Source organism: Rhinolophus sinicus, linkage group LG02 (assembly GCF_036562045.2).
Source record: "Rhinolophus sinicus isolate RSC01 linkage group LG02, ASM3656204v1, whole genome shotgun sequence".
Lineage (NCBI taxonomy): Eukaryota > Metazoa > Chordata > Mammalia > Chiroptera > Rhinolophidae > Rhinolophus > Rhinolophus sinicus.
Window position 1 is genome coordinate 185805042 of NC_133752.1, and position 27434 is coordinate 185832475.

Here is a 27434-nt window from a genome sequence, read left to right on the forward strand (position 1 = left end):
AAGGAAAGCAACCGTTTTCCTTGCACCGCCATCATTTCATTGCACGGCATTTCCCAGTGTTGCTGTATCGGGCACTGTGTCAGGACAATGGATGAGACAAGGAGTCTGGGAACCAACGACTACTGAAAACGGTCTCAGGGAAATGAATTAACTCATCTACTTAATATGTCTCAACATATTGTTTAAATAGTGATGGGAAAACAGAGTTAATTTTTGTTGCATAGTCACCATGAATGAAACAGTGCGAGGTGCTTTACTTATATTATTGCATTGAATGCTCATCACAGGGCTCCTGAGGGAGGCATTGCTGCCCCCATTTCACAGATAAGGAAGCTGAGCCTTGGAGAACTTGCATAAGTTTCCCAAAGTCACATAGATAGTAAGTAAAATGGTATCATATGAATCAAGATCAGTCTCCAAAAGCTCTTTATACTACATCGTGCTACAAAATTGACTATAAAGCTATTGACTAGAATTTACACGATTTGGGGCCAGAGATCAGATCATGTCATTAAATTCTGTGTACTCCTCAGGACAGAATACAGTATCTTGTACCTAGTACTGTGTTTCCCCCAAAATAAGGCCTATCCCGAAAATAAGCCCCAGTTAAGATCGTCAGCCAGACGGACGCATTTAGTACGTTATGACGATGTTCCAGAAGAAGATGACATGACTGTATTTGAATCAATGTAGATTGTTGTACATGAAAAAATAAGACATCCCCTGAAAAGACGCCCTAATGCGTCTTTGGAGCAAAAACTAATATAAGACTCGGTGTTATTTTCAGGGAAACACGGTAGGTCCTCAAGAACTGTTTGTAGGTTGCTCACCCAGCGCAGTGGGCTGAAAAATAGAACATCAAAGGCACAAAGATGTATCTTATTTCCAAATATGAAAAAAAGGAACTCCTTTCACAATCCTTACAGGATATACTGTTTCTTGAGAACAAATTATAGAAAATCTTTTTTTAATAACCCAAATGTGTGATTCAGAGGTTAAAACCTGTACATGTTATACAAAGCTTCCAAAAATGCACCTTGTGTATTATGACTGCATGATTTTGACGTTTTCAAGATGAACAGACAGGACTGGATCCGCTTTGGCGGGGAGACAAGCACACTGGCAGGTTAGCAATACGTGTGATACGATACAACATAGTCAAAAACGCACACGTGGAAGTCATTGAAAGGTATGAAAGGCGTACAGCTCAGGCCATAAGCAAATGCTTAGGCATGTGGCCTGTCTTCATGGTCCATGCGTGTGTTTTTGGCTCAGGGCTGATACCTCCTTCCCTGCACACCCAGGCTTCTTCAGGGTGTCGGGAGTCGAGGAGTAGGGCTGCCTGCCAAGGCTTTCCTGATGATGGCATTGCTCTAATATTCCAGCGTCACCGTCTTGGTTTTGAGGTATTCGTTTAGCGCTTCCTCACCTAAGGAAGAGAAAAGCAGGGGATGGACCACGTGAAACTGCAGGTTGTGATTCAATTAAGTCCAGCCTAAGCCTCATGGTTGTGCATCTCGTGTTGACCGTGTCTCGACTACATCCTTTTCCCTTGTACTTGATTTGATCTCATGATGTTTCATAAATGTCGTGCAGCCTAAGTGCACAGTGTTTATAAAGCCTACAGTGTACACTACGTCCTCGCCTTCACACTCACTCACTCACTGACTCACCCGGAGCAACGGCCAGTCCTATAAGCACCATTTACAGGAAGCACCCCATACAGGGGTACCATTTTTATCTTTTATGCAGTGTTTTTACTGTACATTTTTATGTTTAGATACACAAATTCTTATCACTGTGATACGATTGCCTACGGTACTCAATACTAATCACATTTTGAAGATAAGGAAAATGCAGTTCCCTGATTTACATGGTATCTTATAAACACAGAAGGGTGTATCCAGGCAGAACAATAGATAGGTCTGCTTTCTGTTTCTATTTTGAGTTAGTATCATCACCGATTTCCATAGCAGTGGAAGGACATGAACGCCACAAGTGACGCTAACGAGTAGATGACGCTAGTGGAAGTTGAGCTAACACAGAGGTTATAAACTTAAAATAGAATCAGTCACTTCGGGGAGCTTTTTAAAATTCCTGATCCCAGATCACACCCCGGACCAATTAAATCAGCACCTTTGTATTATATTTTTTTAAAGTTCCCAAGTGATTCTAATCCAGTGTGTATCTTGGAACCACTTGGCTAAGAAGAGTTTAAAATTGGGAGAAGAAGAAACTATTAGGCAAATACTACTGCTTTATAATGAAACAGACCCCTGAAGCTAGTCAATTACGCTCAATCAAAAGATGAGTGGAACACGGTTACCTTGCTTTATAATAGTAATTTCCCTAAGAAAATCTCTCCCACTGTATTTTGGATGCAGAGATGAAAGCCAGAATGGAGGCATGGAAAAAAAATGACTTTACCTTCAACTCAATGGAATTCAAAAGGAGAGCTACTTTTATTGCTGCAAATACATTGCCAGAAGTCATCAAGAAAGAGACAATGTAAAAATACCCCAAATTAACCAAACTTATATTAACAGATTCAGTAAATCACAAATATTTCCATTTTTGAAACAACATGCCAGCCTGACTGGGGAGTAAGAACACGGGCTTCACAATCAAATTGCCTGGCTTTGAATTCTCTTTGCCAGTGGCTGGCTGTGGAACTTTGAACAAGTTACCCAACCTCTCTGAGAACCTATTTTCTCTATCTATAAAATATGGATAATAAATAGTGCTTCTTTCCCAGAGCTATTGTGAGGATTGCCTGTGCTCATACAGGTAAATTGGTTAGAATAGGGCCTGGTTTAGTGTTCAGAGGAAACTACTACTTGAAATGTGACAGTGTCACTCACTGCTCATGATGAATTACATCTTGGGCTTTCTACAAATTCGAAATCTGGGTTCCCAGATTCCCAGACAATCCTGCCAATTGCAGCATTGACTCTGGAATATCACCAAACAGCTCAGAGACAGGATTTATTCTTGGAGCAGCTGGTTATGGCCCTGTACCCATTTTCTTTTCTTGGTTCCATTTAGTCCCACGAATGCTAAACCAAGTTCATGCTGAATGTCACGTAAAAAACCAAACCTTTTAGCTAAAAGGTATTGTCTGAGTTTCTTTTTCCTTTCAACATTAATCTTCTTTTAAAAAGAAACCCTTTTCCACACAATTTGTGTATGTTCAAAAAAAATGTTTAACATTTAAAAACATTGTATTACCCTTGTAAATCCAGATCCAACTGCCGTGTAGGAAATGCCCTTCAGAACAGTACACAAGTGTCGCACAAAACACAGAGCAGACGTTTCTGTGATGTGGCAACAAAGGGAACATGCAGTAGAAAAGTAAAGCATACCTAAATCTTTTCCAAAGCCAGATTGTTTAACTCCACCAAAAGGGGCTGCCACATCTGTCTTGTTGTATGTGTTAATGAAAACAGTTCCCGCGTCTAGTTTTTCACTCACGTACATCGCTTTATTTATGTCTCTTGTAAAAACCCCTGAGGCCAAACCGTACTCTGTGTTATTGGCTCGCTGCAACACTCCATCGATGTCCCTACAAGATGTTTTTAGGAAGACATAAAACTCCATTAAATGTAAAGCACAACACTCCCATTTTATGTTCTAATATTTTCCCCCTCTGTGTTAGAAACAGGAAAACATTACTGCCGACCTCCTTAAATTTTTTTATAAATGAAATAGTCCAGGCTTATACCACAAGAAACTCCTGATGAAATATTACAATTCTACTATTATATTTCTCATATATATCATGCAACACCTTTTAAAATCTGATCTGAAGTCATCTTTTCAAGCTTCTTCATGACTTTCTCATTTCCCCTCTTCTCCCAAGTCCCATTTCTAGATGTATTCTCAGAGCAGCCCCCTATTTCCGTCTGTCTCTTCAGATTTTACACACACACTTCAAGGCTCTTTTGATGCCTCACTCTGAAGCCTTCCCAGCTCCCACCAGCGCCACAGTTGACGGGTCAAAGGTGGTGACTCAGTGAGAGGGCTCTGCAGCCAGTCCGCCTTGGTGACCTTGGACAAATGACTTCATCTCCCCATGCTTTCATTTAGTCTTGTGAAAATGGAAATAATAATAATAGCACCTGTCTCATTGCTGGTGAGGATTAAATGAGCTAGCAGTGTCTGGAACACAGTAAATACTCGAGAAAAGTCAGCTATAATCAGGAAGCACAAATTCCTCCAACTCAGTGTTTTGGTTTAAATCTTCACGTACTTGGGGTTCACCTTCTAACTAGACCGGAAGCTCCCAGAGGACAGAGATAACATCTTATTCTTCTTTATAGAGTGGTGTTGCATCAGCACACGAGAGTGAATGCAATTAACATGCTAATTCAATACGAGGCAAGTAAAATAATCCCCTTAAATCGGTCTGGTGATTTCCCTGCCTTTTGACATAGTATGTGTACACGGCCATGTAAGTGGAGATGGGAACCTGCCCACCTCTCAGCTGGGTCCACTTCCAATGATCTTGTCAGAGAGTGAGTATCTCACCTTGATGAGTGTCATCCTAATGTTTAGAAATGCCCACATTTTGTACAACATGGCCAGTAGATACAAGTATTTCAGCATGTGCTCTGGTAAAGAAACAGCATCTATTCCAAAACTAGAGGGAAAATCAGTTGTGCTGAATTTTTTCAGCAACAGCACAAGCTTTTTGTTTGTTTGTTTGTTAACATTTTAAAAAATTAGTTTCAGGTGAACAAAACAATGTAACAGTTAAACATTTATCATTTATATCCCTCACAGTGATAACGCCCCTCCCTCCAGTACACACTTTAATGTAGAGCCTTCCAGAGGCATTTTCAAAGATAATCTTGACTACCCACAATTTTAAACTCGCATGAGACACTTGGAACCTAACTTGGAGTGAACTGAGGCTCTGCTAAACTTGCTCACTTCTTGAGGCATTGCATATGGGAGGGACTCAAATATTTATAGACTGGACTAAGGCAGAGACATGGCTTTATGCCACTGCTCGTTGAGGACCACTGAGATGACAAAGCATCAGAGTAGACTTTGACCACTTCTAGGATAACAGCAGACATAGTGATAGGAGCAGCACCAATCGTAAACGCGCTGCTTAATCCTGAGAATGACCCAAAAAGGTAGATACTATTAATAACCCAATTTTACAAATAAACCAAGGCACAGAGTGATTAAGGAACGGCCCAAGCACACAGAGGTAGTCAGGTGCGGGGTCAGAGGGCAGATGCTACCCACTGTTCCATCCTGCCTTTGGCCTTCTGTGGTTAGTAGCCCATATCCTTGCTATCTCCACCAGTAGATGGCAAGCTCCTTGAGGACAGGAACTGTGACTTATCTAGCTTTATATCCCACAAGTCTGGCTTCTAATACCTGCATGTTTAACACAAATGCTATCCTACGGGGAAATTTATAGTGAGGAAATGGGGGTAACAGCATCCTTGCTTGAATCAGTGTGTCAAAAGGTTACTCGTTACAGCTTTAGTGTCCCCCAGAGTCCCATACAATAGTCTATCAAGGGCCAAGAAGTCCTTCTGAACTCTGTATTCTGGGGTTTTGTTTGTTTGTTTGTTTTTGGGTTTTTTTTGCACCTTACCATTGGTTGAAGAAAAACTAAAGCCAGAATTCAGAAGAATTCTTGGTATTATACCATGAGAGTCTATTGTATTAAACATTCTTATATGAGCTCAGTTCCCATATGGCCTTCTTTGATATGCTAAATACTTTGGAAAGTTTCATGTACTATAGCAAACCAGTATATCATTTATAGTTGATTATATGGTGATTGAAGACATTTCTATAGAAAGTTGAATAGGCTTTTGAAGGCAGCACTCTTTCTTTCAGAAAATCAGATTTCTAAGATGCTGCCTTCCCTAGGCATGTAAATGTGAAAACCTCGTTCTGTCACTTTCATTTATTTACCTTATTCCAGAGACATTTCAAATGTCAACTGTACTAAAAACTAAAATTCAGTCAGTTGAAATCCCATAATGTTAGCCATTAATTTAAGCTAAGAAGCAAAAATATGTTACAATCTACATTGGTTATCAGAAGTATTGGTTAATGTCAGAAGAAAAAAACTGAAGTCAAAACTTATTAAATTGTGCCTGAAGAACATACCCATTTTGGAATTTAGAAATGACCATAATGGGCCCAAAGGATTCCTCTTTGGCAAGGTACATGTGGTCTTCCACATCTGTGAAGACAGTTGGTTCCATGAAAAAGCCTATTTGAAAAACAGAAGAAAACCATAAATTCTAGGGTAATTTTCAATTAACAGTTCTCTCATTTAATTACATTACAATTTTTTTCTTCCATCTGGGTTAGTAAAACCAAAAAAACTTTCATTTTCTTATTTGGTATTAGCATGCCTAGGTTCTCATTTTTTTAAATGTCTTTATTACAAAAATTTCTAACATATATAAAAGTAGAGAAAATAGTATTATAAGTAGTAAAATAAATATTTATTCATATTTTACTATATTCGATTCATTTTTTCCTTGCTGAGATATTTTAAAGAAAATTCCAGAGATTACAACTTTGACCTCCAAGTATTTCAGTACAAATCTGTAAAAAACAAGGACATTTTCTTACATATCATAATACATTATCATACCTAACAAATTTAACGCTAATTCCTTATCCATAATTTGTATTAAATTTCTGATTGTCTACAAAATGTCTAGATTGTCTAGAAAATGTCTACAGTTGATCTGTTTGTCAGGATTCAAATGAGTTCTACACATTGCATTTAGTTGTCAGATATTTTAAATGTGTTCCTCCCTTATCCCTGCCCCTTATTTTTCATGCCATTGACACATTAAACAGACTGTGTCAGTTATTCTGCAGAATATCTTGCATTTTAGATTTGTCATTGCTTTCTTGGAATATTTAAATTTATTCTTCTATCCCCTATAGTTCTTATTAATGGAAAATTTGACCTAAACAGCATGTTACACATTTTTGGCAAGCATATAGGTGATGCTGTGTGGTATACATGACATCCCTTAGGAGACACATCCTATCCAGTTCTGCTTTCATTGATGCTCTAAGATTGACCAGAAGTTCCAAGTAGTAACAATTTGACCTCTCCATTATAAAATTGTGCTTTTTTTCCTTATGACTGGCAAGCAATCTTTGGGATGACACTTTGGTATCTTACAAATACTCAGATTTCCATCAACCTTTCACCTAATAACTTTAACCTCCCTTGATTCATGGATTGAATCAATTATTTCATTGAGTTGGAGAGTGAAAAATGGCGATTTTTCTATTCTGTCATTTTTTTCCACATTATTTTGCAGAGATTCTGCTGCAAAAAAATGTCTCCTTTATCAACTACTTAGTTATCCAGAAATTCAATTCACATAGGAAACACAGCATAAAGGTTGAATTTTTTCCGTCTAATTACCAATTTTCAGAGTAGGGTGTTGGTGCACAATCTACCTCCAACAGTAACAACAACAACAAAAAAAGAGTTTTTGCAGTTGTTTGTCTGTTTCTCCTTTTGGTTATCATGAAAGTGAGCCATTCACACATTTCAGTAACAGGTACTTCTTTACTCATATACAAGAGGAATGAATCCTTCCCCAGATATGCTGGCTAAGATTAAATCTCACAGTACCAGGAATCAAGGTCACCAGTGCTAACACAATTATCTACTACATGTGTTTACTGTACAGCTAAGGGCCTGTCATCTCTATTTTGTTATTTGATTTTCACAGCCTGGTAAAGCAGGGTATGCACATTTCAAACCATTTTATAAAGGAGGTTCAGAAAAACTGTGTTATCCAAGGTGCCACAGCTTATAAGTGGCCAAGTAGGATCTAGAAATTAATTCTTCTGACTTTTGAAGCAAGCTGGTACTGCCATGAAAACTGTTACCATCCATTCCAACGTAAGCAGCAGGCGCCCCTTCTACCTCCTACGAAGCCGACCTTACCTGGCCTTTGGACTTGTCTTCCTCCATACACCAACGTGGCCCCCTCTTTTACGCCAGCTTCACAGTATTGCAGAAGCTTTTCCAGATGGGCTTTATGATTTTGGGGCCCATGATCAGTAGCTCTGTCAAGTGGATCACCAATTTTCATCTTTTTAATTTCTTCCACCTGTATGTCACCCAGTTCACAAAACATAATTGACTGTTAATAATAATAATAATGTACCCATGACTGAGCTTCTACCAGGTGGTGGGTATTGTACTCAGCTGTTAAAAGATGTGTTGTCAGTTAGTCTTCAAAGCAGCACTGGAGGTGGGTATTTATTATTTCCATCTTACACATGAATAAACAGACTTGGAGAGGTTAAGTGACTTGCCCAAGGACACATAGCCACCAAATACTTTAGTTTTCCTGACTTGAAAACCTAAGCTCTTAACCACTGAGTTCTAATAGAACATAAGCTACATATGCTATTTAAAAATTATCCTGAATGTTAATCCATTAAAATAGTAAACCTGATGTTCTGGAATTTTCGGTAATGCAGCATACTTACACTCTTCGTGGCAAAAGAACTTCCGAAATGGCCACATTGTTATCTTTTTTTTCTCTCTCCAAATGTGGCAGACTGCTCTTGTGAAATTCTCATGGTATGGCCATGCCAGAAGAATTGCTAAACTGTTCCGATGAAAAACAGTCTTGACAGAACAGTGTTCATCACTGACATGTCTTTCTAACAGCTTTTTATGCACCTCAGTTATCTTAACGTATTTCTGCATTTTCTAATATTAAGTCCAATTCTAGTAAGGAGAAAGAATGGGAGTTACCGTGACCCTGCAAACCCATGGATTTTAATTTAGGCAATAAGCCCTCAGTTAAGTGCTCAAGAAAAAGCTGTCGAATGAATGAATGAATGAATGAATATAAATTACATGTGTACAAAATGTTTGTTGATGGACTGATACAGTAAATCCTTGACATTTCCGGTTTCAGGATTTGAAATTTCAACAAGTTATAGTTGTGAAAACCCATGACATGTAGTAATGCAGCTGTATTTTACTGAAGCAGAAAATTGAATTACAGTGTATTTAGGAGGCAACCACTGCCCACCATCTGCCTCTCCATATGACTTCCTTGTTTTCCACTCTCATGAAGAAAGAATGTTTGCTTCTTGGGGGTGGGGTGGGGGAACTGGCTCTGAAAAAATAAGCTGGATGCTGGTTTTTCAAATATAAACAAATTTATGATTACTATTACCATCATAATAATATAATGTAGCATAACTTAGAGTTTATTTTTGTCACAGAATTCATCTTAATAGTTCTGTAAATGGTTTTTAGTCCCATATTTATAGAATCATGACTAATCTACAGTGGGTGTCTATCTATCTATCTATCTATCTATCTATCTATCTATCTATCTATCTATCATCTATCTTAAGGAGGAAATGATATGCTGTCCTATTAACTGTGAATTAAGGATTTGTAAGGCTCTAGCAGTGTATCTCTCATAGTCAATTTAGGGGTTTATAAAGACATAAAGTGTCAAAGATCTAATAAATTATAAATGCAGTGCAAGACATAGGTAACAACAGCTCTTAAGGTTTTTTTATGTAGACCTATAACTTTTTACTATGAAAAACTATAAACACGCATAAAAGTAGACAATATAATAAAACTCTATGTCTCCATCACCCAACTTCAACAATTACAAACTCAAGGGCAGTTTATTTCACCAGTCACTTCCTCCCCTCCTGGGGAGCAAGAGGGAAGCAAAATCTAAACATCATATAATTGAACCTGTAAATATGTCAGAAAGTAGCTCTAAAAGATAAGGACTGTGTTGTTTTCTTATAAAAATATAACCACAGGAGTATTACCACACTTAAAAATTCATTAAATCTCAGAAGTACTTTTCAAGTACAAGCAATTTCTCTTCAACTCATGGAGCAAATTTGAAGGTGCCTTACTTACCACTCTTGTCACGAATTCATCGTGGATGGATTCTTCCACAAACAATCGCCCAGCTGCAATACAGTTTTCTCCTTTGTTGAAAAATACTGCTCCCATGCCCTTCGGCAGCAGAGGAGAAAAGATTGTTAACATTACTTGGGAAGTCAAGATTGCCATAAAATTGTATGAGAATTAGATGTTATTGGAAGACAGCAGATAACACAGAGGGATCACAGAAAAGCACAATTTCTTGGCCTAGTTAGTGATGAGAGCTGCTTGGAAATATTCTATTTTGATCTAGCATGTTTTTAGGGATTTTGTTTCTTCTTTCCCCCTTTTGATCCATGAGCACTTAAAAAAATGTGTATAATAATAAGGAAATACCACTAAAGCCAAATTGCAAAAAAAAAAAAAAATGTAGATTATTTTATACATTTAAATGAAATACTTGTATATCAAATTTTGTTTTTAAGATCTCTACGTTAGTTTGTATAAATCATGAATGTTTAGAAAGATTCCCTTGCCCCTCAAGTTTTAAAAACACCTTAATGAGATAAATTATAAAGACATTATTTTAAAAGTTAACTGCTTTGAGAATTCCGAAATCTAAACCATAAAGAGGACAGTTTCTATTTATGACTGGACGAAACCAAATCTCACTTTAAGATTTCTGATGAACAAGGAGGTGAAATGTGTTTTACAAGTAGGCACCTATTTAGTTAGATTTGACTCACTCTTACCATTCTCACAGCCTTGTCAAGTTCACAGTCACTGAATATTATAAGTGGGGATTTGCCACCAAGTTCAAGAGAAACTTTCTTCAAGTTGCTCACAGCACAGCTAGAGAAAAATAAATGGTAAATGAACATTTAGTTTCTGTTTCTCTGTCTGTCTGTCTCTCTCTTAATCATAAAATTTGACACAGAAAACATAATTGAGCCTCAGAAATATTAAGAAACTTACGCAAAGACAAAACATGAATGGTAGAATGCTGATAATTGTTGAAGCTGGGTGGTGACTACATGGGAGTTCATTATGCTATTCTGTGTGCTTTGTATGTGTTAGAAATTTTCCATAACAAAAAGTTTGGTTTTAAATTCTGTGATAAATGATCAGAGATTCTTATAGGTAAATTCAGATTCTTTAGGAACAAGAATTTTGGTTACGTAAAGGAATTCCTTTTGCAAGGAATTTAGCTTCAAACCAGATTACTAGAGCATTGGAAAAACTATAAAGATTTTTAGAAGTATATCGTTTATTTACCCCTTATACAAAAGTATTATTTAAAACATTTTTAAAATTTTTTTTTAAATGCACACTAAAGAAAAAAAATCACAGTTCCATAGCTCAATGACCATTGTCTTCACCATTTTGGAATGCTTATTTCTGGTCTGGGTCCAACAATAGTCTTTGCCTTATTTAACACAGTTAGGATCACCCAATAGATAAAATTTAATACCTTACTTTTCTTTCCATTTACCATTTAACAACACTTTTCAATGTTATTAAAAATGCTCCATGGTCATAACTGCACAGCATTCTATTATGTTGACATACTTTAACCACTGCCTTATTTTGGATATTTAGACTATTTGCAATTAAAAAAAAACACCTAACATTACTTCTTTTTAGAAACTCGTTTCATTACTAATCCAGATTTGTCATTTATATGTCTTTTTGGTTTCAGAAACAATTTGAGCTACAGCTTAAGCGCAGAAAATATATTTTGTGCTGGATTATGAAATCTACCAGTAGGGCATAGCATTTCAACGTGGGCCTATTTTTATTGACTGTGGCTTTCCATGTTGGAAAGCACTTTATTCTGTTCAAACATGTCAATACCCAACAGTGGTAAGTAGATTTCTCTTCTAAATCCGACGTGTTTTTTACCCCCTCCAAAGCACCCTACTTAAAAAAGCAAAAACAAAACCCAAGACCGGGTTTAACAGGAGCAACAGGAAGTCGACATACTAAAACCAATACCTTTTCATGATCTGTTTGCCAATAGGAGTGGAACCAGTGAAACCAAGTTTGCGGATATCAGGATGTTCCGAAAGCCGTTGTCCTGCTACGCCCCCTGTAGCATTGGGGAATCAAACACGAATTGCTCAAGTTCTGATGGTCAAGGTGGCTTTGAATTCATGGGAGGAGATTTCTAAGCTCTTACTTGAATCTCAGTTTTACTTTTTCTGTATTAATTATAAACTGCAAAAATCTAAATAATGTCCTGCACGCAATTTTCAGCCTCCACCCCCCACCCCCCACCCCCAAATGGGTAAGCCTTGGCTTTTGTCTTCCAAAGTAATTTTTAAAAATTGAAATGGACCACCTTAGGGTAGTTTTATAATGTGGACCGCTCGCACCAGACTCACGCATTGTTATATTTCCACTTTAAGATTTCAGGGTATATACATTTTAATTAAAAAGAAAGATTTTAGGGTACGGTGAGTATATTTATCCTCAACTGTTTAGTAAACTGTACTTAGTTTTAATACAGTTATAATTCAGGACAAGACTCCAGTGGGAAAACAGCCACTCAGCTACCCCTGTACCATTCACTAATTATAGCGTAGTGGGTCCTTTGGTGGCTTACCTGAGCCTGGAATAATGTTGATTACCCCCTTTGGAAAGCCTGCTTCAACAGAGAGCTCTGCAAACTTCAAAGCAGTCAAGGGCGTGACCTGAGCAGGAGCAGACAGCAATTATCTCCTTCAGACTCTTGACTCATCCTTTAGATCAGTACTCAGCTTTTCCTCTGACATACCCTTTTACCCCTAAATACTTCTGCGTGCATTGCTTAAAAACAAAAGATTCTTTTACATAACCACAGCACAATGATCAAAATCAGGAAATGAACAACCGAGAATTCCTAATTTATACCTTTTATTCAGTTTCACCAGGGGTCCCGATAATGTGCTTTATAGAAATAGGAAATCCAAGACCGTGTATTGTATTTAGTTATCATGTCTGTAGTCTCCTTTACTCTGGAAGTTTCTGAGTTTCCTTTTATATTTCATGACACTGACAAAATGACTGACATGAGTATGGGCCAGTTATTTTGTACAATGTCCTTTTGTCTGGATTTGTCTGCTGTTTCCCCATGATTAGAGTCAGGTTATGAACTTTTGGCAAGAACACCACAGGAGTGATGCTGAGTTCTCCTCATGCATTGTATCAGAAGGAATAATAATCCCAATATTAGAAATGTTAATTTTGATCATTTGGTAACGGTGATCTGCCAGGTTTCATCACTGTAAGTTACTGTTTTACATTTTGTAATTAATAAACATATTTAGGGAAATATTTTGAGACTATTTAAATATCTAGTTAATCCTTAAACTTCCATCCACTAGTTTTAGTACCCATTGGTAAGTCCTGCCTGCTCAATTATTAGTATGGTGGTTGCTAAATGGTGATTTTCTAATTCCATCATTCCTTCCACATGTATTAGTTGGCTTTCCACTATAAGAGCTTTTCCTTCTCTTTAATTTGCTAATATCAGTGTGAACACATGGAGTCTTACTTTATTTAGCAGGTTATAATCTTTTACCATTGTTATCTCTTTTGTTGTTCAAATTATTCCAGATGTGATTGATGGGCGCCCCTGTAGTATGGCTCCTGTGTCTTTCTGACATATCTCAATCATTCCTGGAGCACTTCCTTGCTTTTTGACCCAACAAGATGTTCCAGGCACATCTTGTACTTTCCCTGTTCCAGCCATTTCTTCAAGGAGCCTAGGTTTCTTTTAGTGAAGAATGGTATTTAAAAACTTAGATATAATGGGAAATATATATTTGGTCTTTCTCTCCAGTTCCTGGAACACAGTTCCTAAAACCCTTGGGATCTCAAGTGAAAACTGTATTTTGTATACGAATGAGATGACTGATGGCTGGGAGCTGGGAGCCCCCATGTGGCTTCAGGCTGGGGTCTGGTCACCAGAAAGATCAAGCCATGATTAGAGGGTTGAAACTTTCAGCCCAACCTGGAGGAGGGAAGAGGGGCTGGAGTTCAATCACCAGTAGCCAATGATTTAATCAACCAAACCTACATAATGAAATTTCCATAAAACCCCCTAAACAATGGAGTTTGGAGAGCTTCTGGGTAGGTGACCACAGCCACGTGATGGTAAGATGTCTCACCTGAACTCCATGGGGACAGAAGTCCCTGTGCTCATGACCCTTCCAAACCTTGCCATATGTACCTCTTCAAAATGATTGTTCATTGGTATCCTTTATAATAAACTGGTCATAGTAAGTAAAGTGATTTCCTGAGTTCGTGAGCCATTCTAGTAAATTATCCCACCTGAGAAGGGGGTCATCAGAACTTCTGATTTATAAATGTTGTTCAGAAGTACCGGCTATCCAGGGTTTGTAATTGACATCAGAAGTGGGGGCAGTCTTGTGAGACTGAGCCCTTCACCTGGGGTCAGCGCTAAAACTCCAGGTAGTTAGCGTCAGAATTGAGTTGAGCAGAAGATATGAGACTACATATAGAGAGCCCTAAAGATTCTACCAAAAAAACTATTAGAACCAATATATAAATTCAGTAAAGTAATAGGATACAAAATTAATATCCAGAAGTCGATTGCATTTCAATACATCAATAATGAACTAGCAGAAAGAGACATTAAGAAAACAATCCCATCAACAATTGCATCAAAAAGAATACAATACCTCGGAATCAGTTTAACCAAGGAGACATAAGACCTTTACTCAGAAAACAGTGAGGCACTGAAGAATGAAATTGAAGAAAATACAAATAAATGGATGGCTATACTATGCTCATAAATAGGAAGAATTAGTATCATTAAAATGTCCATACTGCCTAAAGCAATCTACAGATTCAATACAATCTCTATCAAAATACCAAAGCCATTTTTTACAGAACTATAACAAATAATCCTAAAATGTATATAGCACCACTAAAGACCCCAAATGGCCAAAGCAATCTTGAGAAAGAAAAACAAAATTGGAGATATCATGTTACCTGATACCAAGCTATACTACAAGGCTATTGTAATGAAAACACATTGGTACTGGCATGGAAATGGACACAGATCAATGCAACAGAATAGAGAGCTCGGAAACAAACCCATCCCTATATAGTCAATTAATCTATGACAAAGGAAGCAAGAATATACAATGGGGTAGAGACAGTCTGTTCAATAAATAGGGTTGGGAAAACTGAACAGATACATGCAAAAAATGCATGTAACTAGACCACTTTCTTGCACCATATACAAGAATAAACTGAAAATGGATTAAAGACTTAAATGTAAGATCTGAAACCATAATACTCCTAAAAGAAATCATAGCCAGTAAACTCTGTGACAATGTTCTTAATAATATTTTTTATATATCTCTTCAGGCAAAGGAAACAAAAGGAAAAAAAAATAAACAAATGGGGCTACATTACACTAAAAGTTTCTGCACAGCAAAGGAAACAAACCATTAACAAAATGAAAAGATAACCTACCAAATGGAAGAAGATATTCTCTGGTGAGATACCATAGGCAGAATGGTATAACGCCAATACCCAGAACTTACGAGTATTCATCCTGCATAATTGAAACTTTATGCCTGCTGATTAGCATTTTCTCCTTTCCCCTTTTCTCCCTTTGTGTTTTTCAATGGATTAATAGATATTTTTTTTAACTATCTATCTATTTAATTAATTATATATGTATGTTTGTAATATGCAGAGTATCTCTGAAATACCTAAGAAACTAATAAGTAATAATGAATAATATTGGTTTCCTCTGGGGAGGTAAATTGGTTGGCTGGGGGAATGAAGATAGGGGAGAGACTTTTCACTATCTACTTCTTTGTATCTTCTGAATTTTGAAATTTTTGAATGTATACCTACCATGTTTCCCCGAAAATAAGACCTAACCAGAAAACAAGTACTAGCATGATTTTTCAGGAGGACATCACCTGAACATAAGCCCTAGTGCGTCTTTTGGATCAAAAATTAATATAAGCCCCAGTCTAATTTTCAGGGAAACACGGCATTTTTTTTTAAATGAAATTGTTCCTAATGAATAAACCAAGATGGCTGTGGTCACATGACTATATAGGTATGCCAAATGACATGTATTTTTTTAAGTTCTAAAAGAAGATGAGAAAGGAGAGCTGATAGGGAACAAACTGTGAACTCTTCTAGAACAGAGCCCGTGTTTTCTCCATGACCTGTGCACCTCGGAATGTCTACTACTGTGCAGTGTACATACCAAATGCTCAGCCAGGTGCTACGTTAAGTTGGCTACCAAATTGTTTTTCTTGAAAAGCTGTTATAAGATTAAAAGATATTTTTGAGAACTCTATCATCTGAGTTATTTTTTATTATTTTCTTGTTATTCACATGAACATATTTTCACACAGTTGCCACAATTATGTATATTCTTTTACATGCTTTTCCCTTATCTTCCATAGCTTTACAACATTTTTGATGATTAAAATTTGAATGCCTGTATGATACTTTTTCTTTCACTGTCCCTAATTTTCCACAGTTATTGAGCATTTGGCATTTTGCAATTATTGAATTGGTTTGTAGAAATTCAGTGGGTTTCACTGAAGGAAACTATGCTTGCTTCCATTGTCATGGAAGTTTTAAATTATGGACTCTCCATAGAATGCATTGGGAGCTATCCAAAAGGAATGTTTACTAATGTGAAATGATGCTCGTGATAGATGAAGTGATGTCATAATACGCGACCCCATTTTTGTTTAAAGACATAATATCTGTAAATGTATGTCTCTGATTCTAAGTAATTAGGAGAGGAGGCGACGTTGCACCTGGCCCCTCGTATTACCTGGGCTGGCTTCAGCACTAAGGTATTGCCTGCTGCCAGGCAGGCGGCGCTCTTCCACGCCAGCATCATCAGCGGGTAGTTCCAGGGGATGACGATGGCACAGACACTGCAGAGGAAGAAAGACAACATCCTCAGTTGTCTCAAACGAACACAAGTCACTCAGGGGCTCTCTCCTTGTCTTACCCAAGTGGCTCCTTCTTGGTGAAGGTCAGATTGCGATTTGGACGGGCCTGGTTGATGGGAATTGTAGAACCCTAAAGCACAAAAAAGGTGATACTTATTTTACTCCAATGAGTAAAGTTAATCTCAGTTTCAAAATAGGTTAGAGATTTGGGAGTATTATCGGTAATGTAAAAAATTTTTTTCTTTAACTTCAAAGACTTTAATCTCCAGGAATCTATTTGCTGTCTGCCTCTCTTGTATTTTCTAAGCTGATATGAAAAGGCAATGTTTGATTTTTAAGAAATACAGAGGGTGCCAAAAAAATGTATATACATTTTAAGAAAGGAAAAAAACTATTAAAATTACGCTGATGGCAACCACTTTGAGCACCTCTTGTAATTGCAGAAGTCAAATGTGACTTGTATTCATCTTTTGTTATTGGTATATATTAAGTAGTAAAATTTTAATATAGTTTTTTCCTTTCTTAAAATGTGTACACATTTTTTTGGCATCCTCTGTGTATCCACACCAAAAAAGGCACTGCTATTTCTTTCTCAAAAGAACCAAGACACAGGAGAATAAACATAATTGTAATTTAGTTAGCTCCATTCCAATTTCTTGGCATGGCAGAGAATGTTAACTGCCTGCCCAATAGCCATTCTCCCCTCTGCACTCAGTAACAGAAACCTTATATTAATAATGGGGTGGTAATGTGCCCAGATAGGATACTGTGTTTTCCAGTTGCCATAGCAGCTAGGGATGGTCAAGGAAGATGTAAGCACAAGGCATGGGAGGGGAATGCTCTTTAAAGGAGGCTGACTCAACTCAGACAAATGTTCTTATACCCATCCCCCAACTCCCATTTCTTCCTGCTTAGAATGTTGATGAAATGGCTGGCACGGCAAAAGTCATCATGAGACCATGAGGCAGCCTGGAGAGTGGAGATATGTGGCACTAAGGATGGCCTGGTAGAGAGAAGGAACCTTTATCTCACAAACTGGACCTGACTGCCGGCCTTTGTACACCTTGAACGTGAGAAAAAAACCAAATTTCTTTATTGGTTTTCTATTACACGCAGCCGGACTCAATGCCAACTGCTTCATGATCATAGTCTTTAACTGAAGCTATATATTTGTTTTGCCACATAAAACATTGCTGTTACAAATACAACTAAGTATACAATCCGTTACCTGAAATCCATAGGGCCAAGTGTGTTTGGGATTAGAAAAATAATATAATGCATATACCTTATATTATGTTATGTTGTCTGTAATTTCCAGTATGGTCTGGGGCAGCCTCCCATAATCAAACACATTAATATTTATTCGGTGAAACATGAATATTCACTCTAAGTGATATAAATAAAGATTATAGACTCATGTTGGTTCAGGTCAGGTTTTGGCACCAAATGAGTTTGAACCAAACAAATCAATTTTCACGTTTCAGAGCAATTTGGATTTCATAATTGTGGGTAAAGAATGAACTTGAACCACCATTACTAAATACTTATATATGTATGACTTTGTGGCTGAACAGTAATAAAAACTACATCTTTGTGCAAGACCCACTATGTTACAGACTTCTCTAATTCTATAGTGTATAAACACTTATTTCTAATCCTCATTATGTAACTTTTAGCGAGGTGTGTATTATTGTGACCATTTTACAGATGAGGAAAGTCAGGATCCGAGAGGCAAAATAACTTTAACAGCATCGGCTGGTAAGTGGTAAAAATGAGACTTAGACCCAAGTCTCTCTGACTCTATATTAATATGGCTGCTACGTGCCCACATAAAACATTATGTTTCCCAGTCTCCTTCACAGGTAGAGATGGCCAGTAGCAGATATAAGCACAGGCATGGGGTGGGGGGAATGCTTTTTAAAGTCCTTTTACCTTCCCCTCTTCCTTACTTCCTTTTCCTTGATGCTGGGAATGTGGCTGTGCTGGCCGGTACTGTAGTGGGTATCATGACTCCATGACTGTCATGCATTCTCTTTGATATGAGCCCTACATCTCCCTTTTGTAGCCCCAATGCCAAGGCCAAGTATAGTTGCCTTTTGTCATCATACAGGTGCTATTTACTTTCTTACAGTAAAAGGAAAATGCAATATTTATTGTACCCATGTCTTAATTCTTTTTATACCCAGTCTGCGTAGCCCATCTATCGTAGCTCTCTGGCCCCTGTAGGCATCTGAGTTTGCAATCTTCCCATGATACCAGGCTCCTCCCTATATGTCCAGAAGATTAGATGCCCTCAGGGGAAATTATAGTCAAGTACAAAGAATGTAGTTAGACGTTAGAAAAATCTTGAGTTTAGATGCCCTCAAGGGAAATTATAGTCAATTACAAAGAACGTCGTTAGACGTTAGAAAAATCCTAGCTCTATGGGTTTACTTCCTACTTATGTGACCATAGGCAAGTCATCCACATCCTTTCAAGGATCTGTTTCTGATCCTATAGGAAGGGATAAAAGAGCTACCCACCGACCTCAGATGACTATTATAAGGAATAGATGAGAAAACGTACATAAGAAGTGACTGATACAGTGTCTTTACAAACGAATAAATATTCATCCCTTTCAAACAACATTTGCGCTTACCTGAATTTTGTCACACCAGCCAGCAAAATATCTGAATGTTTGCACAGACATTCCAATGTGAGTCTTCAGAGCCAAAGTGTAGACAGCGCCTGAATCGAGAGCTTCAATGGTTGCCAGCTCTTCTTGGTTCTTTTCCAGTAGGTCTGCAAGTCTGTACGGTCAGTGAAAGAAATCCATCCAACAAATATTGGTTGAGCCCTTATTACCTATAAGGCACCGTCTTAAGGGCTGAGAATTCAGAGGTGAACACAAATGGACCGGGTCTCTGTACTCATGGAGAATATGGTCCAGTAGGAAAGTCAGACATTAAACAAATAATTTCATAAATAATTTGTTTCAAGAGTTACAAAAGAGAAGCAGAGGGTGTGGAAGCCTATACAGTTTGCCTCATAAATGTACTCGTATAACAAGTAGAACAGTGATGGATCCATGATAATGTAAGAAAATCAATGATAGACAACAGTGGGCATGTAGTTAGTTCATGACTATACAGGGAGATGTTAGAGCGCAACCCACACCCCTGGAGAATCCATGAACCCTTGAGGATTTCTGGTTGGCACAGAAATAGTTCCGACTCTAACTGAAGAGGACGACATAGGAATACATGGAATGAATTCCAGACACCACAACAGATTTCCTTCCATTTGGCGTCTAGTTTCCATTGGAAAATAAGCCTGGGACTGTCTAATGACTATGAAGTAGTCAAAATTCATCTTTTATGCTCAAGTCCACCATTTATTTTCCTTCCTTCCTTTAGTGGTTCTCTGAGATGTTCCCTTTGGATCCTCCTCCCCCTAATGTTTCTTCCAGATCTTGCTCTAAGAGATCTTTTGACCAAGGTCAGTTATTTGGCTTTCAGGAAAGAAAAAACTGGATTTATGATTGAATTGAATTGCTCTTGGCATACTCAGTTATCAACTTACAACACCTTTCCAGCCCGTAGTAGTCTTGCTCCGTGCCCCTATTCCCTACACACCAAGTAGATTTAAAATCTGTCTTTGGAAACAGGGTGCTGGATATTTTCCATTTGCTGCTATTACTCATTCTTCTCCCTGCTCTGTGACCTGGGAGGATAACTTTTATAGCTTATATCACTTGGCTTTCTTGCTCTCTCACTGGGCTCGGCCAATGAGAGTTCAATGGGCAATACTTCTAGAAGACTGGTGAACTGGAAGTAAAAGTCATCGGGGATTCAAATGCCCTGGCTGCCTCAGTGATGGGCTGTGGTTCAGCAGCTGCCATGTTCCTCTACCCCAAACCACTGTAGTGTGGTCTTCTCCTATAGCTTCAGATCTTGTCAGATTCTAGTTACAGCACCTTCCTCTGTCCCCGCAGACCTTAGAGTGGTGGTAGCTATCCCTGTTGCCACCCCTGCCTGGGTACTTCATTATCCCTTGGCCTTGCCTATATCGTTGTAAATAGTCCTTTATTAAACTTCTTTTCCTGCTGAGACCCTGAATAATAAAAGCAATAGTACAAAAATCAGGAACTCACATATATTAAATCTTATATGATGTAAGAAACAGAAGATATATAACAGATGCATACTAGAATGTTTCAAGAACTATTTTAAATCTCGGCAATGTTAGTCAACATCAAAGTTTGCAGACTTTCATTGTTAAAAACCATACCTGTACATCAACCTTCCTCTCTCTCTTGCATTCATTCTTCCCCATTCACCGTTTTCAAAGGCATCTTTCGCTGCTGCTACTGCTTTATCAACATCCACCAAAGAAGCATAGGACACTTTGCATATAGTCTATTTCACGATGAGTAAAAATAGTTATAGGTTATTAATATAAAGAGGTGCATAACTATGTTCCTTGGAATTAATATTGTGTTATAAAATCCAGAGAATTTTATGATGGATAACCAATATATCCAACAATACAGTAATGAAAACGAAACAATTTTAACATGAAAATTGTAAGCCTGAAATGTGGTTATGTCATTATGGAAAGACACATTTAGAGAAACTATAACTATTTCTTCTAGTGCCTTAGGGAAGCTGAGTTTCTTGCCATGAGCTTGTAAAGTATGAAATCTTTTTCCCACATATAGCTTTATATAGAGGTGTGCCTCTGATATGCATGTGTATAGCTATCTGTCTAAACTCACCATAAATATTCATTCTATAAAATAGGTTGCTATAGTTAACAGCAGCCAGTGCCAGAATTGAATAGTTGAAAGAAATGCATGAAGTACATTTATATTAAGTGCTCGGAGGCAGAGTGATAAAATAAAGTAACTTGTCAAGACTGTCTGTTTTACAACTGTGTACTATAAACTAAAAGTCCATGACCAATGGTCACTATGCACACCAACTAATTACTCACAGAGCCGTCTGTTGGGTTGATAGTGTCATAAGTCTTTCCATCGTCAGCATCTGTGAACTGTCCATTTATGAAACACTGATATGGCATTTTTACTGTCATTTCATTGACCTCCTTTGAAACCTAGGAGAGAGAATTATATTAACAGATTCAGTGGATTCCTGTGCTTACATATCTGATATCAAATAGCAACAAAGACACTTACTAATGCTGAGGGAGAAGTTAAGTCAATGAGATTCTAGTTCCTACTGTCCAGAAGAGACAAGCGTATGTAAGATTTGAGACTTGTGATGCTCAGATTGGCCTCTAAGGCAGGTGCTTTAGCACCTGCGGTGACCAAAAAGCTCTAGGCTGGGCTTTATGAAGATCTTCCTTCCTTATGCAGATCAAAGATTAACTCCAAAGACAGACAGATAATGGAAATACCACCACCTAGTGGCAACATCTGTAGAGTGCAGTCATTGCTTTTATTTAAAGTCCGGAAATTGCTTTTGTCAGTAGGTTTCTTTTTACTCTGGTGCCATTTTAAGTTTTCTTTCCTTATGCTCCTCCCCATTTTCACATTCTCTCTCTTACATATGTGTTGTCTAAATTGTACTCTCTACTATCAGCTAGTAAGTGAATTGAGGTTAGTCCATTATTAACCTCCATGAACCTTGGTTTTTTTAACAATAAAATGGGAAAGTAATGCCTGCTTCATACAGCTATTATGAGGAATAACTGAGATATCACATGTGAAAGAACATTATTGGCATAAATTGCCATATCAATACAAGGTATTTAAAAGGAAATTAATGATTTAAAAAATCATTTCATATAGAGAAATTGATGATGTTTAAAAAGAAACAAAAAATAGCAATAGGGTATCTTGCGTTTTCCAAACCAAGTACTCATGTTCCATGAAATATTTCCATGTGTTTATGCAGGATATAATAAAGGAAGCTCCATCTGAATTGATGTGTTCAGTCACTGTATATAGTCCAGCTTTCTAAACTCATCATTCCTGGAATATGCTAAGTGTCTTACGTATATTATCTAATTTGATTCTCTCAACAATCCTATGAGGTGGATATTGTTGTTGCCCCATTTAACATATGAGGACACTGAGGCTTAGAGAAGCTAAGTAACTTGCCAAATGTCACATAACTAGTAATCAATGTTACTTACATTTTAACCTAGATTGGTCTGACTCCAAAATTAACGTTCTTAACCAGATGGCACTAAACTGCTTTCTAAGTTTACCTAACTTATTAAATACAAATGTACGGGAAGCACTTCTGGAATAGTGGATTAAGGACCTCCAAAAATCCACTCCTTCATAAAAGCAATGAGAACACTAGAAAACACTGTCCAAATCATTTTTCTCAGAATTCTAGAATTAAATCAAAGGCATACAAGAATCAATCTATTCAAGAAAGACAGCAGAATCTCTGTAAGAACAGTGAGTTTATGGCATACTAATTTGCCCTATTCCCATCTCTCTCTTGAAAGCTCTACAGTAACTTGAAAATCAATATCCTTGCAAGTATGGTAGCTGTGAAAACCAGCAGCCTAGTAGCCACTGGAGGGGGAAAAAATGAGACTGGAGCTCTCCAAAAGCCTCATCCCTAGAGAGTTATTACTATTTGGCCTGGAAGCTCCCTGAACAGCTCCAACCTCAGGGCTTGTCTGTATTTAACTCAGAGCTTGCTGTACACAAACAGCCTTATCCCTGTTTATGCAAAATAGTCAGTGGCAATAGTTTAACATGCCACCTGCCCAAGGCAGTAATACCAATTGGAGCTAACAAATGGGTGACCAAAAAACTTAAAATAAAAACAGGCATGAGATAGCCACAGGAAGCTTCAAGAAGCTCTGAGATATTCCTGGGAATCTAGAAGGCCAACATATGTACAGAGCTTTCCCAGGAAAGACCTGAGAAAGCCCTAATCTCTTACCTCTGGCTGACCGGAAGCTTTGTGCAAGTAGGAAGTGTGTGAAGACTAAGGCAGAGTTGCAAACCGCCTGGTGGAGCTTCAAAGGTATACCACAACACACACAGAGTCCCTCAGTAAGGGCTGGGAGACTTATTGGTTCAAAGAAATTTAAGGAAATCTATGTCCAATCATTAGCTGACCACAAAGTTAACTGAGGAGAGACTTCAATGGTGGCAAACAACAAAGAATGCAGGCTTTACAGAATTAGTCCAAGAAACTCACTAAATAAGGAAGAAGCAACAATAATCAGCAACAACAACAATCCCTGTGAAGGTGGGTGGGGTGTCTGATGTCCAGAGTTGCCACATCTATTATTAAAAATGGCTGGTTTTCAACTAAAGATTATAAGATGTGCAAAGACACAGGAAAGAAATGCTCATACATGGAGGGAATAAAAGCAGTCAATAGAAACCATTCCTGAAGAAGATGAGACATTAAATTTGCTAGACAAAGACTTTAAATAAGCTTTTATAAATATGTTCAAAGTACTAAAGGAAATTATGTTTAAAAAATTAAAAGAAATTAAGAGAACAATGTCTTACCAAATAGAGAATATCAATCAAGAGCTAAGAATTATTTTTAAAAAAGAATCAAATAGAAATTCTGGAGTTGAAAATTGCAGTAACTGAAATTTAAAAATGCACTAGAGGGGCTCAATGGTAGGTTCAAGCAGGCAGAAGAAAGAATGAAAAAACTAGACAATTCAACAGAGCTATCTAGTCTGAGAAACAGGTAGGAAAAAGAATAAAGAAAAATGAACAGAGCCTCAGAGACCTATGGGAGACCATCAAATATACTGACACACGCATAATGGGAGTCCCAGAAGGAGAGGAGGCAGGAGGGAAAGGGGCAGAAAGAATACTTGAAGAAATAATGGCTTACAATGCCCCAAATCTGATGAAAAACATTTTTCTGCACATCCAATAAGTTCAATAAACTCCAAGTAGGATAAACGCAAAAATGTCCATCCCAGATACATCATAATAAAATAGTCAAATCCAAAGACAACGAGGGAATCTTTTTTTCCCAATTAGTTTCAGGTGTACAAAGCATTGTAATAGTTAGACATTTATATCCCTCACAAAGCGATAACCCCCCCAAATCCACTACCCCTCTATCATCTTATATAGCTGTTACTAGACCATTGATTATATTCCCTACACTGTACTCCACACCCCGTGACTATATATGTATATATAATTATAGTTGACATTCAATATTATTTAACTTCAGCTTCAGGTGTATAGTGCAGTGGTCAGGCATCTACACAGTCCATGAAGTGGTCTCCCTGATAAGTCCGTCTGGCACCCCACATAATCTTTACAACATTGTTGATTATATTCCCCATACTGTATTTCTAATCTGCATGACTACTAATTTGTACTTTCTAATCCCCTCACCTGCTCCTCCATCTCCAACCCCCTTCCCATCTAGCAACTAGCAGTTGTTGTTTTTTTCCTATATCTCTGAGTCTATTTCTGTTTTGTTTGTTCATTTATTCTGTTCTTTAGATTCCACATATAAGTGAGATCATATGGTATTTGTCTTTCTCACGACAAAGAGGGAATCGTGAAAGCAGAAAAAGAGAAGCAACTCATCGTATAAAAGGGATCCTAAATAAAATTAATAAATGACTTAACCTCAGTAACTGTGGAGGTAAAAAAGCAATAGGATGACATATTCAAAATGCTGGGGGAAAAAAGACTGTCAATGAAAAATTCCATATACAGCAAAAATATCCTCCAAGAGCAAAAGAGAAATTAAGTCATTCCCAAACGAACAAAAACTGAGAGAATTCATTGCTAGCATATTGCCCTTTAAAAAGTACTAAACAGTGTCCTTCTGGCTGAAATGTAAGGACACTGGACAGTAACTTAAATCTACAGGAAGAAATAAAAAACACTAACAAAGGTAAATATAAAAGTCAGCATAGATGCATTTTTTGTTTTTAATTCTTTTCTTCTATCTGATTTAAAAGACAACTGCATAAAACAATAATTATAAAACTATGTTGGTGAGCTTATGACGTACAAAGATGCAACTTGTATGACAATAGCAGAAATGAGGGGGTAGGGAACAGAGCTACATTGCAGCAAAGTTTTTCTATGTTCTTGGTATTAAGTTGGTATTAACTGAACTAGAATATTTTAAGCAAAAATGTCTATTGTAATCCTCAAGCTAAACACTAAGAAAACAACAAAAAATATATAGTGTAAGAAACAACAAGGGATTAAACTGGCATAGTAGACAATATCCATTTTATACCAAAGAAAGCAGTAAAAGCAGAACAGAACAGCACAAAAGGTATAAAACAAGACATATAGAAGCACAAGTGGCAAAAGAACAAATAGATACATTAGAGTTACTCAAATTTTAAAACTTTTGTGTGTCACAGGACCCTACAAAAAAGTAAAAAGAAAGACCACAGAATGGAAGAAAATATTTACAAATCATAGATCTGATTAGGGTCTAGTATTCAAAATGTACAAAGGCTCCTTACAACTCAAAAATTAAAAAGGTAAACATACTTATTAAAAATGGGCAAAAGACTTGAATAGACATTTCTCCAAAGAAGATACACAAGTGGCCAATAAGCACATGAAAAGATGTCTGTCATTAGTCATCAGGGAAATGTAAATCAAAACCACAATGAGATATCACTTCACACCTGTAAGGACAGCTAAAACAGAAAAGACAGACAACAGCAAATGCTGGTGAGGACATGGAGAATTGTTAGTGAGATTATTAGTGGGATTGCAAAATGGTGTAACCATTTTGGAAAAGGGTGTGGTAGTTCCTCAAAGTTAAACACAGAGTTACCATATAACTCCTCAATTCCCCTCCTAAATATATACCCAAGAGAACTGAGAACATATGTTCATACAAAAACATGATGAATTTTCATAGTAATATTGTTTACAATAGCGAGAAAGTAGAAATAACCTAAATGTACATCACCTGAGGAATGGATAAACAAAATGTGGTATATCCTCCCAATGAAATATTATTTGGACAGCAAAAGGAACAAGGATGAACTGTGAACACCACATTATGCTAAGTGAAAGAAGCCAGATGCAAAAGGCCACAAATTATGTAATTCCATTTATATGGAGTGTCCATAATAAGCAAATCCATAGAGACAGAAAGTAAATTAGTGGTTTCTAGGGGCCAGAGGCTGGGGGAGGAGAGCAAAGAATGACTGCCAGTGGATACAGGGTTTCTTTTTGGGGAGATAAAAGTGTTCCATAATCAAATAGTGGTAATGGTTGCACAACTCTGTGAATATACTAAAAACCACTGAATTCTACATTTTAAAAGGGTAAATTTTATGGTATCTGAATTATGTCTCAAAAAATTGTTATTTTTAAAAGGTTATAAAGGTAAAAACAAATAAATAAAAGACAAAGCATTCTTTTATAGTTTAAGGATCTTAATGATTTAGATTTTTAAACACTATGGAAATACTTACATAATCTACTACTAGTTCCACTTCCTGATCTTCTCCTCTCAGTTTCCTCACGACTTTTTGGATGAAGTCTTCAAACTTGGTGGCCATATAGACATCTTCATTTTGTAACTGAAGCCCACCACATTTCTGTTTGATCTCTTCAACCAGCCTTAAAGTAAGTCCAGCACATGTTACTT

At 37.3% G+C, this 27434-nt stretch overlaps 1 protein-coding gene across 1 annotated transcript in view; it reads right to left on the reverse strand.

The window, feature by feature from the left end:
* Positions 1-953: 953 nt before the first annotated feature.
* ALDH1L2 (aldehyde dehydrogenase 1 family member L2) overlaps positions 954-27434 on the reverse strand; it is a 52850-nt gene continuing 26369 nt past the window's right edge. Inside the window, exons 10-23 of the mRNA XM_019728462.2 lie at positions 27259-27406; positions 21817-21936; positions 21112-21239; positions 19481-19631; positions 16902-16972; positions 16719-16824; positions 12501-12588; positions 11891-11984; positions 10648-10747; positions 9929-10027; positions 7961-8126; positions 6139-6244; positions 3363-3562; positions 954-1429 (exon numbers count right to left, since the gene is read on the reverse strand). Of these exons, the coding sequence (XP_019584021.2) occupies positions 1374-1429; positions 3363-3562; positions 6139-6244; positions 7961-8126; positions 9929-10027; positions 10648-10747; positions 11891-11984; positions 12501-12588; positions 16719-16824; positions 16902-16972; positions 19481-19631; positions 21112-21239; positions 21817-21936; positions 27259-27406 (1633 nt within the window). The 3' untranslated portion in view covers positions 954-1373. The remainder of the gene's footprint in view (positions 1430-3362; positions 3563-6138; positions 6245-7960; positions 8127-9928; positions 10028-10647; positions 10748-11890; positions 11985-12500; positions 12589-16718; positions 16825-16901; positions 16973-19480; positions 19632-21111; positions 21240-21816; positions 21937-27258; positions 27407-27434) is intronic.